This window comes from Epinephelus fuscoguttatus, linkage group LG9, assembly GCF_011397635.1.
Source record: "Epinephelus fuscoguttatus linkage group LG9, E.fuscoguttatus.final_Chr_v1".
Classification (NCBI taxonomy): domain Eukaryota; kingdom Metazoa; phylum Chordata; class Actinopteri; order Perciformes; family Serranidae; genus Epinephelus; species Epinephelus fuscoguttatus.
In genome coordinates, this window is record NC_064760.1 from 11,223,207 (window position 1) to 11,238,229 (window position 15,023).

At 39.9% G+C, this 15,023-nt stretch overlaps 1 protein-coding gene across 1 annotated transcript; it reads left to right on the forward strand.

The window, feature by feature from the left end:
• The first annotated feature begins 4,631 nt into the window (after positions 1 to 4,631).
• On the forward strand, positions 4,632 to 12,054 carry lrit3a (info leucine-rich repeat, immunoglobulin-like and transmembrane domains 3a). The gene is made up of 4 exons (XM_049585125.1): positions 4,632 to 4,702; positions 6,087 to 6,553; positions 9,696 to 10,001; positions 11,027 to 12,054. The coding sequence occupies exons 1-4, from the start codon at positions 4,632 to 4,634 to the stop codon at positions 12,052 to 12,054; spliced, it is 1,872 nt and encodes a 623-aa protein (XP_049441082.1).
• The last annotated feature ends 2,969 nt before the right edge of the window (positions 12,055 to 15,023 follow it).

The following is a 15,023-nucleotide window of genomic DNA, read 5'->3' on the forward strand; positions in this document are numbered from 1 at the left end:
TTTCTTAAAAGTGAAACTTTATAAATACTAAACTCCTGTTTTTTGCAGAACTCTGCACTGTATATACTGATATATCAAAGCATACCTATATGTTAAGCACTGACATTTAAGGACAGTTCATGTGAGAATAAGAAGAGGTCACCGTGGGTCGATCCACTCTGCATCTTATCTGTCCTGACCGAAAAGAAACCCTGACAGTTGTTGGTGTAATGGCACTCCTTGGTGAATTATCAGATGTGAGAAAAGTGTGTGTCACAGTAATTTTGTTCATGACAGTAACTGTATTGCTTACACATCCTGATGCCATACCACTTTAAAAGGTGGCCTGTCAGCTCATTGCCTGGCAAAATTTGTTTTTTGTCAGTGTTCCTAAAAGCTAGTTTCATGCACTTATTTGACCATTTCTGTGCTCTCTCTAGATGTAAGCGCATTGGTGTTCAACTCAAAGTTGGATAACTGTACTGTTAGTAAAGACTGTGAATTTAGATGTTTTTCGTGGCATGGACATGCATTAATATAGTCTTATTGACTCAAAAGTTACTTTATTTCACTTCTTTATTTTTACACTGTTGACTGTCTTGCTGGATCAACCCTTTGTTTATATGTGCAGTAACTAAACCTCCCACGCTTACCGCGTTATGCTACTGATATTAGAGACTGTAGTCTTTGAGTTGTGTCTATTTAGTTTGTGATGAGCTCTCAACCATGTCTTAAAACTAATACTTGTACCAACATTGCTTACTCTGTAATGATCTGAAAAGATGCTTTCAGCTTTCCCCTCGTATTAGTCTTTTGTACTTTCACTACGAATGCTTAGTAGCAGGCTTTAAATTGAATATGTTTTGTACATTCATGTGCCAACAGCTTGAAGTGGCTTATTTGACCTGTATGATCAAATTTGCTTGCATTAATAAAATTCACTTGTGTACTTGTTAATAAATACTTTGTGTGTCTTGTGTCCATTTTGTTCTGATGTTCAGATTGAAATCATTTTGTTGTCATGCTGGTAGTAATACAGGATCTGTAATAGCTACCACATGGGGTAATATAATCACTGTGTATGTTTACATGCACACTAATATTTCAATTATGACAATATTGCAAATTCAGTACAAGTCATGTAAACAGTGTAGGCATTATTACGAGTGAAGCATTTTCTGATGAAGACGTGGGATATGTTGATATTATTCAGGTTTTATTAGCATACTTTGGGTATGTATACAGCACGTACACAGGTATCTTGTCCGTTTATAGTCCGCTCTGTGTGTTGTCATGGATACACTGTGCCTAAAACAACTCACCAACAGTTTGTAAGGCTGGGGTAGAGATGCATGCCCAAAAGAAAAGCTTTTTGGATATGCGCAAATATTGTAACACCAACATTTTCAAGAAGGTGGTTGAAGCCATTAAAGATGGAGGCTGCATTTGCACGACTGAACAAGTCCGCCACGGGTAGGAAACTTTGAAAAGCCATTTTACTTTTACATATTTCACCATTATAAATGACATGTCAGGGCACATTAATCTGAGTATGCACAGCTGCATGTAAACCAAGACTTTAGTGGAATAATCATTTTTGGTTTTGTAGGAATGTTGTCTTTTTCTGAATCGGGGCAAAAACTGAAATGCATGTAAATGTAGTCACTGTTATTAACTGTCAGGTAAAGTCGTGAAAGATGGTCAGGCAGGATTAGTTTGTCAAGACATTTACTACCAGTTTAGGAGAGGAAGGAAATTGATGTCTATCACAAGGAAATACACAACCTCACACCACTAGATGTCTCCCTTTCCTCTCTGCCATTCAAAATAAAGAGTTGACAGCCAAAAATTAAAGCTTCATAGTATTCTATCTGCATGAGTAAGATTATAAAGCACTCTCAAACTCTTCTATATAATTTATATCAATACAGAAAGTACATGGTTATTTTGAAATTGACCTGATACAGTATATGTGAAGGATAATTTTCACTTTTAAGACATGAAGTTCCAAACTATTAATGAAATATGTTTTGTACTGCGGTGAGAAAGTCGGTGAGGGTAAAAGGATCAATAGAGGAACATACAGAAGCAGAAAAAGTCTATGTTGACTATAGGGCTATACACAGTGTACTATACATCCTTCCGTCAACACTGCACAGTATCTAAAAAATGACAATGATGAATTTGGTTTTGGGGATGTAGATACAAAATTTCTACCAATATGTAGCAAAGACCACAGAAAATAAATGAAGATAGGAGACAAAATCAAAATGTGTTTGTAAAGTCACACAATTAGTTTCAGTTAAAATATAAATGATGGAAATGATGTCATTGGAGGATTGTTTATAACTAGAGAGGCTTGCTCTGCCTTTCAGTTTAAATGCATTTAAAGCTTTACGGTATTGTTCAGCTGTGAGAAATGTGCTATAATGTGTGTAAATTTTATCAGCTTAACAAATGCTAGGTAAAAAAATGCTATAACACGTACTGACACATTGAAATCAAACCTTTAAAAACAGGAGCAAAAGCTGTGCGTGCCCACGCTAAACCAACATGTGCACAGAAATTATGAAAGAGATACACATCTGTGGACCTGTCATCAGCAGGCGGGTTGACTTTGGCCCCCTATCCTAAGCCACTGGTCCACCCAGTCAGGTAATAAATCACATCCAAGATTACAGCTTGCACCTTAGTGCCAGACAGAACTCACTTACACATCTTACATATGGCCTGCAGCTCAATAATACATTTAAAGAGGATCAATTACGCTTATTTTCAAGTTCATACTTGAACAAGTGTTATACTTAATAACACTTGTTTTCACCTTCTGAGGGCTGCCTCTATCATATTTAAAACCCATTTTAAATAAAAACCCGCCCACTTACATGTGATGAAAGCAGGCTGGCAGACATCACGCCTCATGATTGGCTGCCAGCCTGCTGCTGTGGCACATAACAGGTCGGGTGCTGGCTCAAAGAGGCGTCTGTAGCTGGGCTTCTGTGAAACAGCACAGCTTGAGTTCATCAGTGGCTTTGAACACCACCCCTGCCAAAAAACACTGAGGAACTCTATCCCCTCTCATCCTTGTCCTTAGAGGCAGGCTGTTAATTTTAATACCCCTTGAACTCCTTTAGGTCTTATTTACATGTGTATGCCTCCTCTGTGGTTTTCTGTTTTTACTAATAGTCACGTTGCTACAGGCTTTAAAGGGAAATTTCGCTGGGTTGCAACCAGCTCCGTCACTGCAGTGTGGCGCTCCAAGCTCAGATCCAGCTAGGAGCTAGCAACTCTGTGGCAGCAAGTGGGAATCCAAACACCGCTCATCAGCACACACTGCACATACTGCAATGACAGAGCTGGCTGAAAATCTGAAGTTTCCCTTAAACTTATATTGCTATTTTCCATTATGTCTGGCAGGCCGCTTTCAACATGTGGAAGTGGGCATGTTTTCATCCAAGTGGGTTAGAAAAATTATAGAAGGGAGAGGGCTCCATGTTAGCATCTCTCTCTTTAAGCCTTCTAAAAAAAGGCCTGTCTGCTCTAACTGGTCAGCACTGCTGGGTCTTCTGCATCTCTGCGCTGACATTGCAGGCGTAGAGTGACTGCAATGGGGCATGGCTGCACTTTCTACTGTAAAAAAACAACCACCTATAAAAGCTTCTAAACACAAGTGGATATGTGCTAGAAGGATCCAAAATCAGGGAGAAATATTAAAAAGTGGCAATCAAGAATATATGTTTCCCTGGCGTTAGCATGTAGCTTCATGTAGCGGTGTACTTGCAGTAGTGTGCCTGGAGCAGATGAACATACATAGGCATCCAATGCAATCTGACGTCATCTTGTTGACAAAGTAGAAAAAAATGAGTATTCAGAATAGTTTAAAGCCTGAGGTATTTGCTCACAGGGATTACTTTCACATACGTTGACCCCATTATTTGAAACTTTGGCCAAGTTGAAAAAGAACATCTGAAATTTTAACATTACAAATAAATACATGATAGAAAATAAGGAAAAGCATAAAAGGTCCCTTTGAGGATTGTCTTGAAAGTCAATGCAAAACACCTAGAATCTTCAATCAAAGCTTTGTTTTATTATGAAGAAATGATGACTGGATTTAATTAAAACAGCTGGTCCAAGCTGTACATAGCGTGACATTAAATGTGTTCCAGTCCAATGGGTCTTAAAATTATTTTGACAGGTGGGTGCATGTTAAATATAAATGAGCTATGGTCAGGTTGGGAACTGAATGGATTAACAAAGGCGTGGCTTGATCACCTGACGGGAAACCTCTCCAGAATGAGCTGATTAGCACCATGTCCAAAGGACTGGTCCTACCCCGTCGCCTAGCTTGCGTGACCCTTGGAAACCCAAGAAATCCTCCACTAATCCACCCCTCCCCCTCCCCCACACAGTCAATCTGACAGGTGACCTGTACTGTAATTAGATCCTCCGCCCGTGTACCGTTGTCTCCTATGGACTTTGAAGCTCTTTTCATTATTCTCCATTTGTTTTTGTGAGGAATAATTCTTCCGGCTCCCAATGAGTCCGGATGTCTTTTTTCCCGATCTCTTCTCGATGTGAGCACTGTGGGTGCATTCGGTGAAACCATGCGTCGACTTCTCTACGTGCATGTATTCCTATGCTGCCTCGGTATGGCTCATCCCTTCTGTCCATCCCAGTGCACCTGTGTCTTCCATGGACGTACCGATGGAACAGGAACCAGGTAAATTGTACTTTAATTGTGCTCTCATTTACACACACTGGCTGCCGTGTGGTAATTTGGAAAATTAAAACGAAAGACAATTTTTTCATTTGTAGAAAAAAAACAGAAGTTTGCCTGATTAGGTCACCTTCTCTATACCTTCACTTCCAAAGTAATACATTATAAATAAAATATTATTTCTATACATTCACAATTTACTTTTGAACTAAGTTTGTTAAACATTTTTTAGACAGTTATTTAACAACGATGACCCAGTTGAACGAGCACAACCTTAAGTAAGACTGTACTCAGACCGCCTGGTGCTTGATCCGTGTTAAATTGACGGAAAGTAAAGACGACGCACTTAACAAGTTATATTTACAAGTTAAGTGAGGAGTACAAAGCTAAACAACCTTTTCCGTTTCCATTGGTGTGTGTAAAACACTTTTTGGATGTGACCCCATTTGGATGAGCAACATTTAGCTAAAATTCAGAGCCACTGCAGTGTAGCTTTGAACTAAAGTCTATAGGCAGCATTAATACAGGTAAATATTTCAAAATGCACCAGGGTACTGAACTGTATTGACATAACGTACGTTCACAATCCATTTATCCCTGAGAAAGACCTAATGACCACCTGCATAATTAGTCCTATTACTCTGAACCTTATGCAGCAATGCCCCCTCTCCTTGCGGTCAAATTTAGGGGACAAAGAAAGGAAATGTTAGTCCATTGTGTTGATGAGTCTAATATAAGGAGAGAAAATGCTTAATAGAAGCATATAAACAAATACTATTTCAAAGATGTTGGGCTGGTGTGGTTTCTATAATGGATTTTTCACTTGAAGTTTGGTCTGACAGCTGTAAAACAGTGAAAAGATGACTGGCAGTTGTGATATGACTGAAGATGACATCATACAGGTATAATGGCACAACTCCTGGCACAGGACTATTGACACTATCATCATAGCTGCTAAAAGTAATAGCTAGTAATCATGCAATGCTAATTACACTCTTTTTTATTGAGAGCTATTAAATTAAATGATTCCCTTTTATATTGGTATTTATCTGCGACTATAATTGATTCTAGATATTCCACCCACTGCAGTCAAACTCAGTCCACATGATCGCTCACCATGGATGATGATAGTGATTAGCTGACCTTGCCATCTGGGAAGTGCCCTTTAGATGGACTGCAGTCATGTCAGGAAAAAGCATCCCACATCACAACAGAGAGAGTCTTGATAGATGAATAAATGAATGGACAGATAGTAGAATTTATTGAAATGCTCATCTGCTGTTTCACTGGAAAATAGGTTAAAGTGTTACAGTTACCCCTTGAAAATGAAGTCTTGTTATCTGGCCATACATAGAATATGTTCAAACCATTTGTTTTTCATTCTCAGATCTGTACTCTGCAATGATCCAGACATGTCGGACATCCCTGTTAACGTCCCTGTGGATACGGTCAAGCTTCGCATTGAGAAAACCATGGTACGGCGAATCCCAACGGAAGCTTTTTACTATCTGGTGGAGCTACGGTATCTGTGGATTACTTACAATTCCATAAGCTCAGTGGATACAGCAGGTTTCTACAACCTCAAAGTGCTCCACGAGCTGAGGCTGGATGGAAATATGATCTCCGTGTTCCCTTGGGAGTCTCTGAGAGAGATGCCAAGTCTGAAGACCCTGGATCTTCACAACAACAGAATCACTAATGTTCCCTCTGAGGCCATACCCTACTTCCTCAACATTACCTACCTGGATCTATCCAGCAACAAGTTGGCAACCCTGCCTTCTGATCTCATGGATCTCTGGCCCCCCTTCAATGGAGCACCCATCTTCACTAATGCCTCCCAGAAAGTTGTGTTAGGTAAGGTTAAAAAGGCTGTGTCCGGCTTAGTTATAGAGGATTTTCGGGCCAGGGCAGGATACTTTTGGGGTTGTTTGTAATTACCTCAGGAACTTTATTCCATCACCTTAGTCTAGCCAGACTTGTTCTGACTGACTCCAACCTGCCCTGGTCGTGACTGCCAGGACACAATCAAATTAACTTGTTCTAAGTAGGGGCAGAGTTGACGCTTACTGTACGCTATCAAGTTATTGTCCTAATTAACTGCTTAATAGTTACCACACTAACTCTAGGCAATCCAAACCAGGGTCAAGTTCAGAACAAATGAGAAACGATTAGAAACCTGTATAGCAAGTACACTGTGTTATAAGCCACCATGCAATGTAGTAAACTTATACAGTAGAACACAGATATATATTCTTCAAGCTAGTCAATGGAAAACATTACATTTTAAAACACCCCAAACTCCAATATCCAGTGTCATAGTTCTCTCTAGCTCACTTCAATTGCAGTGCCTGATTACACTTTTGCTAGTTGTCCTTTTAATGGCATTTTGATAACCAAGGTAGTCATAAAGTGGAATGTATGGTATCTACAGTATGACAAACAAAAGGCAAGACCGCTTTTGGTTGCAAGATGCTGGTTATGTTTTATGAAAAACATGCAATGCTTATCATGAAAAGGGCTTGCTCTTTAGTGCATAAGTACTGATAAGAGTATAAGAAACAAGAATAATGATGCTTTAGATGAAAGTGCACAAAATACAGTATTTGCCAGCTTATCACCGCCGAATTTTGACTTTATAATATTAACTTTCTGTGCATTCCTAAATACTGTTGTGATGATTTAAGGAGCAGATTTACTTCATTTTGGTCTGTAAAAGTAAATGTACAATGCTCAAAAATGAGTGACACATGTTTAAGGCTGAAGAAAAACCTGCTTGTAACTCCATGTTTGTACGCACATGATGGCTGCCTCACATATCCTGTTTCCGTTTGGAGTGTTTATTGTGCTCATCTACAGAATTTAATGCAGAACGCACATGAACAGTAGGGGCAGTATGAAAAACATTCTCGCCATCATCACAACATGCCTGATGAACAATATGGTAACCTCCTCAAGTGTTGCCATGTTTATTGTTTACATCACGCAGAGAAGTTCTTTACGGTCTGAGTTCTCTGATGTGCCAACTAACGGAATCCTCCAGTTATCACACGTAATAAATAGGCAAGTTTATGAACAAATCAGTTTGTGACACAGCCGGTTGTCTTCGCAACTGTGTGGTTTAAAAGCAACTATGTCTGCAGCCTAAAGGTTTAGTCCAAAATAAGTGTTACAGGGTTTCTATATTTCAGTTGAGTTAATTAGTATTCCTCTCGTGAGGGGATTGCAGGCATCTGATGTTGTAATGTAGTACTCCCTACTTTTGTGTGTCCAAAGCTTGGGCAATTATTAGCAGATATGTTGGTATACCTGTATAGTATAAGGGCTTCTGAACAAGCTGATAGATTAGAAGGTGCAACAACTGCCAGAAACAATTTGTTTGTTTTAAGGTGTGAGAACAGGATTTGGGCATTTATTACTGAAATATTTTTGTTCTAATGGCCACTTGACACTGTCCTCCATTGCTGACAAATAGCCAAGGGAGGGGCAAGGAGGGGGAAAAATGCAGATGGGAATTCCAGAGTGGGCTGGAAAATTCAAAAATCAGAGCATGTAATTAGAGAAGTCAATTTCTTCATGACTAATCTTCGACACTTCCCTGATTTGGAGACAATATAGAGTATACTGTAGCATAAACAAAACATCTGTGGTCCTACTGAAATATGTTAATCATTTAAATGCATTTTCGGTGTTTCCTGTCATATTCTTATTAAACACCATCTTTTTGTTACGTTATCTAAGTCATCTGACTTGCATGTAACTGAATGTGAGCAGGTAATTTTCTTATAGATTCTATCTTCCTAGAATACAAGCCTGGATGTTTGTTCACTGTATCTGTGTTGCATGGACAGTGGGAGGGATATTCTTAATAGGCTGTATGAGGGCAAGCTAGCTTATCCGTGCTGAAAGAGCCGCCTGTGTGCTCTGGTGTACCTAAAGGAGAAACGGGATTAGGCTGCAGGGGGGAAAAAAACAAAACAGTCCATGCACAAACAGACGGCAGCGTCTTTTATGTATCTTAAAAACTTTAGCTGTTACCTCTGTTAGAGGTATGCTCACATTTATGATTTTGAAATAGTACTTTAATTATGATTATTTTAAAAATCTAGGACGTTAAAATATGGATTTAAATCTGAATTTCAAAGACAATTTAAGACATGGATTATAAAGTGCTGAAGTTGCCTGTGTTTTATTGATATTAATGCTAACAGAAAGGCAAATAGAAAGAGTGCGTTTCTGGAAAACTGAAGTGAGGCCACAGCCAGCTTAGGTGCTATGCCAGTGTTAAGACAAACTAATCTTGTTAAAGGGCTTTAATACGCACCTGCACATGTGCTTACCTATTGTGTGAAGCAGGTGTTTACAGCAATTTGAAAGGGAGTATATATAGATTACAACCAGTTCATTGATACAGCCCTTGAATTAAATTTTCATTATGCCTGAAAAAATTGTGAAATTTCTATGAAGAAAAAAAGGAAAAGGCTAAATTTACAGGTGGTTGATAAATATGGTCTCTTTGCGTCTACCACGCAACCTAATGGTACCCACTATTTGTACCTAATGGTGATTAACTCACCTCAGAGTATATATCATTAGCCGTTAAAAAAACAACAACAAAAAATTTCGTGCCCTGCATATGTTTTTGCAATTTAGAACCTTTCTTTTTATTCTAGTTTGCTATGCTGTCATAAAGTCATACATCCATGGGAAAAAAGCAACACTTGCAACACATCAAAGCTGCCTTAAATATTGTGATCCATTCTTAAAGTTTTTTTAACAGGTTCAGCACCTTAATATTTCTTACAGAGTTCTGATAAAAACTGACTGAAAGTCAATTGCAAATTTGTTCACTGTTACATTGCCATCTGTGTCCTCTATTCTTTCCATATGATCAACAAAAATGCTTTAAGGTAATATAGCACTTAAATTGATGGTGTTAGACACTTCAATGCTATAAAACAGCAATCAATGAAGTTAATGTCTTATTTTTTGTCCTCAGGCCTCCAAGATAACCCCTGGTTCTGTGACTGTAAAATCTCCAAGCTTATCGAGCTTTCCAAAATGACTGGCACACCAGTCGTTTTGATGGACCTGTTCATGACCTGCAGTGGACCAGAGAATCTGGCCGGTGTCCTTTTTCAGCGTGCTGAACTTGACAACTGTGTAAAACCGTCAGTCATGACTTCAGCAACGAAGATCACATCTCCTTTGGGCAGTAATGTTCTCCTGCGATGTGATGCCACAGGGTTTCCAACACCAACTCTGTCCTGGGCTAAGTCAGATGGCTCAGTAGTCAACAATACAGGTACAGTATGCAGGCTTTTTAAAGCTCACGCATTTTAAAAAGGAAAAACAGTGCTTACAACACTTAAAACACCGACAGACAAAGTGAATAACTCTGATCATCCTGTTAACAATGCCATGTTCTGCTGAGAAATCTTTGGTCCTAGCATACACGTGGATGCCACTTGACACCCAGCACCCATGTAAAAAACACTGTAAATCACGCTTCCTAATGGCAGAAACCTCCCCAGCAGGACAATGTGGCCTGCCACACCGCATAAACTGCTCAGGAATATTCCGAGGAACGTGCCAAAGAGCACGAGGCATCGCCCTGGCCATCAAATTCCCCAGATCCCAATCTAATTGAGCATCTGTGGGACATGCCAGTGCCCCACCTCACAACCCACAGGACTCACAGGATTTGCCACCAACATTCCTGTGAGAGACACCACAGGATGTCCCCCAGAGGTCCTGTGTCCATGCTTCAGCATGTCAGCGCCAAGTCTGATTCAAGGAGGCCCCACTTTGGATCAGGGATATCTCTGGGGTGCCAGTATATCCCATGCATGCTCTATCGGATTAGGATTTGAGGAATATGGAGGCTAGGTCGACACCTTCTGCTCTTTGTCATGTTCCTCAGGCTATCCTGAGCTGTTTTTGTGGTGTGGCATGCAGCATTGTCCTGCTGGGGGGAGGGGGGGGCACTGCCACCGGGGAATGCTGTTGCCATGAGGGGGTGCACTCAGTCTGCAAAGGTGTTTGGGTGGTTGGAATGTGTCAAGTGGCATTCACATGAATGCCAGGACCAAAGGTTTCCAGCAGAACAATGTTAATCACTTCACCCACCAGTGTTTTTAATGTATTGGCTGATCGGTGTTTACCTTTTAGTTGCCTTTTTACTGTGCTCATTGCCTGGGGTGTAGGGAGCATTAAAGGCTTGTGGTACTGGTGCCACAAAGTCATAATCAACTGGAACACATGCAAAGCAGTTCAAGATTGATTAGACTTGATCCATGTTGACTTTTGTGTTTTTGTTCCACTCTATAGTCCAGGAGTCACCTGGAGAGGGCATCAGATGGTCCATCATGAGCTTGCATGGAATATTGTTGAAAGACGCCGGGAACTACAGTTGCAAAGCGAAGAATGTTGCTGGCAACGCAGATGCCACCATTTCTGTCACGGTTGCTGGTGCCTTCAGTACCACCATCCCTCCACTGAGGCCCAGCATCGATACTGAACCAACCAGCCAAGATACAACATTTATTCCCCCGACGGACACTCCCAACTCACCCTCCATCACGTCCACGGTTCTTCCAAGAACATCGACAACTGCTGTCCCTAAGAAGCCGAAAACTACCACCAGCAGCAGTTTACAAAAAGGCTCTTTCAAGCTAACGAAAACCCAGCAAGGAGGTAATGGGAGGAAGCTTGCAGCAGATGAAAAGAGCAAGAAAAGTGATGGATCAAAGTCCGTCAAAGACCTTAAGATTGTAGAGGAAACATCTGACACTGCAGTGTTGCTCTGGACAGCAGATGGATTACCAAATGATGCCCCACTAACAGTTGTATATTCACCCTATGATGAGGATGACATCAAAAGGACAGTGGAGACTAATGCTGGCAGTGGGAAAGTCCTTTTAGAGGGACTGTCATCTGGAATGAGGTACTCAGTTTGCCTCATAGCAAAAGGTAGTGCTGCTGGAAAAGATCCTTGCATTGACTTCTACACATTGGACAATGTAGAGGATGGTGGGCAGAACCAACTTTTCATGATCGTAAGTGGCATTGCCTGTGCTTTGGTTTTGTCCCTTATTGCACTGTTGCTCTACAAGATTCTTGCTTTGTTCTGCAAGGGACGCAGCACAGCTTTAGATGAAGAGGAGCTTGAAAAAGACAGTTATGTCAAGTTTGAAACTATTTCAATGAAACAAAGGACCTTGAACTCTCATCCAACTGAGCTTTGGGCAAGGAGACCGACTCATGAATCAGAGCGAATGCTACTATGCTCCAGGTCTAGCATCGACTCCCAGATGACCTATAAGAGTGACAGTTCCCGGTCTGAATATCTGTGCTGACGCCAGGAGTCCATGGCGAATGTCCAAACGCCATGCTAGTAATCCATCACATGAAATACTCTTTATATGCCTTTTATGACACTGATAAACTATTAACTGAAATCATTTATAAATCTTTATAAATATATTATCATTTGTTTCACACAGTGGGGCTGTAAAGAAATTATCGGCTGTATTTATATTCATTCTTTTTTTTTTCAATTAACTATTAATCTATAAAGATTTATAATGATTTAGAAAAGTGTAGTCAGCAGTCCCTGGAGGTTGTTTGGATGTTCAAAGAGCCTATGTCAAAGCCCAATCAGATCAGTCAATGACTGTCTGATTACATTATCCATGTCCTTATTTATTATGGAGCCTTATATTTGATGAAGACGTTTGAATGGTTGTCACTACAGCATGGCACCTTTGATGGACTTACAAGGTATAAATAGCACCATACAAAGAGCCTGTCCGTTAGCTGTGTGTGGCGTTTTATGTCACACCCAATGCCAAATTTGAAGTGTCAGATATGATTATCATGCGGTGGTGTCAACACAGACCCATTATTCCCTTCCATCACATGTACAACATTACTTTTACTTTATTAAGCATCGAGCTGATTGCTGCCTTAATGGACAAGAAAGTATGGTCTGTGTGTTTGATAGAATATATGTGTCTTGTCTGATAAATCTTGCCAGTTTCTATGTCTTTATGTGTACGTTTGTCTATAAATGAGGTTGTACCTTGTTTTTAATAAACTAAAAAATGTTGAATTCTATTTGCATCGTGCTATCAGTAAATATGTGCATGTAAAATAGGTCTCACATAAAATCAAGGGCGAAGGTTTCGCACATGAAACGGGGTGTTAGGGGGTCCTCTGCCAGAAAATTAGATAACATTTTCATAGAATAACACATTTCAATAAATAATTCTCAGATGTCAAAACCACCACCAAAAACACTAACCCTCTTTGGCATCATAGAATTTTTTTTAGATTTAAAATCTATGTTTTTCTGCATTTTTATTTGCAGAATTTTAGTTTCTCTACCAATCTCTCTGAACTTTCCGTCAGCAACAAATTGTGTGCACTTTCGACTTCATCAAGTGAAAGAAAATCCCAGAGTTACAATGCAAACTATTCTCTGTGTACTGTATGCAGTAGAACCCTCATCATACTACCCTCATCGTATACGATCTTTGTGCATATGTTTGTGTGTGATGCTGGGTGACACGTAAACAAGGAGGGGAAAACATGTATATTATCCATTATGAAACACAATACTTCATATAGAGGCAAATATAAACATACACAGACTTATCACATCTCAGTTATGAACCAGAGCAGACATGCTCATCCTGAAAATCAATGGGTCACAGTTGTCACGCTCTCTGAACATCTGAACAGGCGCTGCTTTAAATCCCGCTAAGATGATAGGTGGATCTGGAAAACTGTTCCCATGGATACCTCCATGCCACCAGCTGTATGAGTGTGCAGCACTAAGTAATCTCTTATACCAGCTGTGTTGTTATCATGGCAACATCCAGGCTGTTTTAACAAACACAATGAATGGATGGTGGACAAGAGTTAGGCTGTTAATAGAATAGAATGACAGGAAGAGCAGACAGAACAACAGATCAATAAACAGACAATACAATCCGTTTCTTTAACTGTGAAACAGTTGCCACTGGGCTGTGGTCCATGAGAGCAAATCCAGACAGGGTGACTGGAAGTGAGATACTTCGATTCTCTAGAGGCTTTACAGTCGTACCACAAATCTCCTGGCAAACATGACTTGGCATCATTATAGCAGTCAAGTGGAAAATTGGCCACATGTAAATAGTGTCAGAATATATCACAACAAGGCTAGAAAAAGACTGTTGTGGTTGTTGAGTCATTTTGTAACATAAGAGATAAATGAGTCTAATGTTGGAAGCAGATTTGCTCCAACATGTTGGTGTGAAACAATAAGCTTATTCTTAAGACTTACAGCCAGAGGTCAAGCACAAAGCCACTGCAGCGTGATTAGTCAGTGCAGTCAATCTAAACCCTGCAATCCATTAACTTCTCACTCATTCAAATTACAGCAAACATTATGGAGCACCTAATGTTGTATTTGCAAAGTCTATTCACCTTGTTTTTGTTGATGCTAAACATGGCAATATTATCCAAATCAACAGCAAAATATTGCAGACAGACAGTATATTATTTACTGAAATTAAAAAACAAATTAGAGTATGACAAACTTATAAAGCTACAGTAGGTAACTTTTTAAGTTTTCTTTATTAACTGTCACTATATTATGAAAGTAGAACATGAAAACAACACAAAAAAATCCTCTTAGTGTTCGTAACGGCATTTGCAAGAATGACAAAAACAACCATTCAATCATGTAAATGAACTGCAAACTTCAAACTTGGAAGCACTAATCAAACACGAATAAAGATTCTGTATCTGCATTACCTAGTTTTCAGAAACATATTCTTGTGTACTGTTAATGCTGCGTTTACATGGAATTAGTAGACGGCAAACTGGGAATCATTTTATTGGAGTAAAGCAAGTCAGTAAAATTGGGTGAGGCCGGCAGAGAGTACCAACGATGGCAACAGTAGACGGCACTGCTGTCCAAAGTTAAAATATTTTAACTTATTTCCATTCTCTGAAATCTAACAGGGTGTGTCACGCATTCATTTATTTATGGCGGTCCCTCATGATTAGAACATCCCCGCCTACATTTTGATTTTCTATTTTGGAGCTGGACTATTAGGAGCACTGATGAAATAAGCATATCATTTGGTTTTCCTTTACTTCACTCAGGTGCAGTTAAAGGTAACTTAACCCTTCATAATGCTGGGTCTAAGAGTTTGCTTTCACAAACAAACAGCTGCTCCTCTCATCCATCAATCTGATCACATCAACTCTGATTGACTGATCAACTGTCCACTGTCCACCCCCCGGCTCAAAACTCCCCAAATTGCTGCTAAGGGGA